The sequence below is a fragment of the Bactrocera oleae genome, chromosome 6 (genome assembly GCF_042242935.1).
Source record: "Bactrocera oleae isolate idBacOlea1 chromosome 6, idBacOlea1, whole genome shotgun sequence".
Classification (NCBI taxonomy): Eukaryota; Metazoa; Arthropoda; class Insecta; order Diptera; family Tephritidae; genus Bactrocera; species Bactrocera oleae.
The window spans coordinates 42,614,425-42,617,813 of NC_091540.1; the positions used below are offsets into that span (position 1 = coordinate 42,614,425).

At 37.6% G+C, this 3,389-nt stretch overlaps 1 protein-coding gene across 1 annotated transcript; it reads left to right on the forward strand.

The window, feature by feature from the left end:
* The first annotated feature begins 237 nt into the window (after nt 1–237).
* Nucleotides 238–1,373, forward strand: LOC118682032 (fibrinogen-like protein A). The gene is made up of 3 exons (XM_070111551.1): nt 238–464; nt 533–1,072; nt 1,137–1,373. The coding sequence occupies exons 2-3, from the start codon at nt 549–551 to the stop codon at nt 1,273–1,275; spliced, it is 663 nt and encodes a 220-aa protein (XP_069967652.1). The 5' UTR covers nt 238–464; nt 533–548; the 3' UTR covers nt 1,276–1,373.
* The last annotated feature ends 2,016 nt before the right edge of the window (nt 1,374–3,389 follow it).

Genomic DNA, 3,389 nt, shown 5'->3' on the forward strand with positions numbered 1-3,389 from the left:
GCTTACGAGAGGCCACTTACGGGTCGATGTCAAATTATCGTAGAAGTCTGGCCTAAAAAACAACAAAATTATATGTATTATTAATCACATATGTACATATGCTTACACACACACCTATATGCTTGCCAGTGAGTGCTACGTTATCAGCAAATATTTGAACGTTCCACAGGAATTCCTAGGCTTCTGTAAAGCACAGTTTATTTCTGATCTTTCACGCGTGCAAACTGTGGTATTAAACATTGCTCAACAAATATGTTCCTTCTAAAATTTCTTTCGCTACTATCGAGTCTAATATTAGGTGTAAAACTATGCGCAGGGAAAGCGGACATAACTGTCGAAGGTCTCGACTGCAATTGCGATGTAGATATTGAGATTGTGAAAAGAGTTCTGGAAAAGCTGGAAAAAATCTAAAAGCGTGTGGAGGACACCTACAGCCGAAACGAGATCATACAAGAGGAAGTAGCGTAATAAAGTGTTGTTGTATAAATAGTTTTTAATAAAATTTCTAATCCTTTTTGTTGTTGTTGTATAGCAAACTGGAAACCAATATGCCCAGAAGCTGCTTGGAAGCTACTGCCGCCACATCTAAAAGTGGCATCTACAAGATTCAAGTTGGAAGCCTTAGCGAAAGCCCATTCGAGGTGTGGTGTGATCAGGATACCGACTTCGGCGGTTGGACCGTCATACAGCGGCGTGTAAGTGCTGATGTGGACTTTTATAGGAATTGGACGGACTATAAGGTCGGTTTCGGCAACTTGGCCGATAACTATTGGATCGGGCTCGATAAGCTGCATGCACTCACTATAAGCTGTGAACATGAGTTGTACATAAAAATAGAAACCTCCGATGGTGCAAAATACTATGCGAAATACAGTATATTCGTTGTGGGTAGCGAGGCGGAGGACTTTGTTCTGAAAACTGTGGGCGATTATAAAGGAGATGCCGAAGATATTTTAAAATATCACGAAGGCAGTAAATTCAGCACATACGATCGTGATAATGACCAAAAGGACGATAGAAATTGCGCAAAGATTGATCGCGGCGCCTGGTGGTATTATCGTTGCTATTTGAGGTGAGTTGCAATGGCAAAATACATATTTGGCATAAATAATATTTACATACGCGTGCATTAACAGCAACTTGAACGGCGACTATACAGAAAGTGATAGCGGTCAGGGTATAGTGTGGATAGGTATGAACAGAAGTAAGTCATTGAAATTCGTACAAATGATGATACGCCCGACGCCGGCCTGCATGAAGTCGCTGAAACAATAAAATACTTTTACGACATGACGCTCAAGTGCTGACCTATAGACCTATGCTATGCATTATTAAAATTAATATAATTATATATACTTTATAAAAATTCTTATCTGCTGAAAATTTATTACTGTAAATAAAAGGAATTATTAGCTGAAAGGTGAAGTATTTCCCAATATAATTAACGAATACGCTCTCTTTTTATGAAAAGAGGTATTTGTGCTTAGGGGCCTATTGCAGGCTATTAATGTGCATTAATGTGAAAATAAATATTTCTTTGTAGTGAAAATGTCTGTGGTTTATATGTTTCTAATCGCTAAATGCATCGAAATTTGGTTTTATAAAAGAAAGAGCAAAAATTTAGCAGCAGGTCTTTGGCTGCTCTTGTGTGCGACTCACGGAGAACATTCTTTGATAAAGTTATATTTTTTTTTGCAGCAACAGAAAACATCCCTGCAGTAATTTAGAGGAATGCTGCTAAGAGGGCAATGATTGGTCGGATAAAAATCCAGGTCCGTTCCGGTTACGTAGACTCGATTGTCTTATGAACGGGTTATCTTATAAATAAAGTTATCACATAAGTATTGGCATCATCGTTTCACGGGTGATATTTTGAAGATGTTTTTCTTTATATCGCTATATGTATACATTTTTATTCCTTAGAAATTTCTTGTCACTGTTCCTCAGTTTTCTATGAGTGTGTTTTCACTCAGATAGAAAAAGTGAGAGTGAAGTATCCGTTAGTGAGTTTGCTCGGCTTACATACTCCTTTCCCAAATTAATTTAAAAATATAGCACCCCAACGATCTACATCTATAATTTTATATCTTGTGACCATTTAAAAAATTCCTCTGTGTAAATTTATATTGGGCTTACCCGTCAAACAATGCCACTGCTACAGCAGCATCCACATTAATATTTAATTATTTGCCACTAACTAAAACGCCTCACTAATTGGCATCACTGGTCAGTTAAATTGAACTCAAGCCCATCTATGCACCGCCGCTTCGTCCACATTTTGACAGACTATTTGCCAAACAAACAGCAGTTGGAGTGTAAGAAAGCGATGGGACGAGGGAGAGTTCGCAGTGAAAAGTTGAATTTACTGTTTAGGCTCCAGACGTCAAAAGCCACTCAATCAACTCGGCAAGCGACGGACAAATGATGTGGCAGGGCGACTGCATTCGCAGCAAAGTGTATTTGTTTGTGTGCATGTATTGTATTATATATATATGTATATTTAGTATTTGTGCGCATATGGCCAGTGATGATAACAATGAAAAGTGGGCAAATAGCGAAAAAGTTTAAAGGTTAATTAATTTTAAATAATCGACTGCGAATGTCAGTTGTAATTGTTGTGTTTAGGCCGTTGATTAATTGTCAACAGTGTGCGGTGAAATAAAATCAATTATAATTTTGCAAACATTTTCGTGAAGTTTTTTGAATGTTTAAGCACAAATATTTTTTCTTCAATAAGTGAAACTATATTTTTGTTTATATGTATATAAGTATATTACTAAAACCCGTAATAATTTATATAAAATCTGCGTTTATAAAGAAACGAGTGTAGTCTTCAGTCTGCATATAATTATGTAATGCATGTATGTATGCCCTGAATTCGGTTCATACCGACACATACCATCGACTTGAGACTTGATTTTACTTGAGGACTAGATAAGAATTTGTCGCTAACAAAGACACGCCTACATAAACGTTTTGCTTACTAAGTTAGGTTATACTGGCCGGCTGTCACTCCATACATAGATCTACTGCTCTTTTGTATTGACAGATGGAGGTTCTGTTTAATTTGAGGTGAAGTATTCGTCGTACAGGACATCATCTATTTTTGCGAACTTTAAGCAAGCAAGCAACATAGTTTACTACTTTGTCTAGTTCTTTGAACACCGAAGCTACTCGATATTTGAAACGAGTTCTAGATAGTGCTAAACAGAGACAAAGAAGGTGTTCCAGAGCCTCGGTCATGCCAGCTTCTCTGCACTTTCTGCATGTGTCGTCGTTACTTATAACCATCCAGCTTGCATGTGATGCCAGTAGGTTCTGACCTGTCAAAAAACCAACAACCGTCCAACAGTCCTCTTGTGTAAGTAAAAATCATGCGGGTTTTCCTT

What these genes read in the sequence shown, in the direction of transcription:
- LOC118682032 (XM_070111551.1), top strand. Translation starts at nt 549, where the DNA reads ATGCCCAGAAGCTGCTTGGAAGCTACTGCCGCCACATCTAAAAGTGGC. An exon ending in TATTATCGTTGCTATTTGAG is followed by an intron (nt 1,073 to 1,136) that starts GTGAGTTGCAAT and finishes GTGCATTAACAG; the next exon opens with CAACTTGAACGGCGACTATA.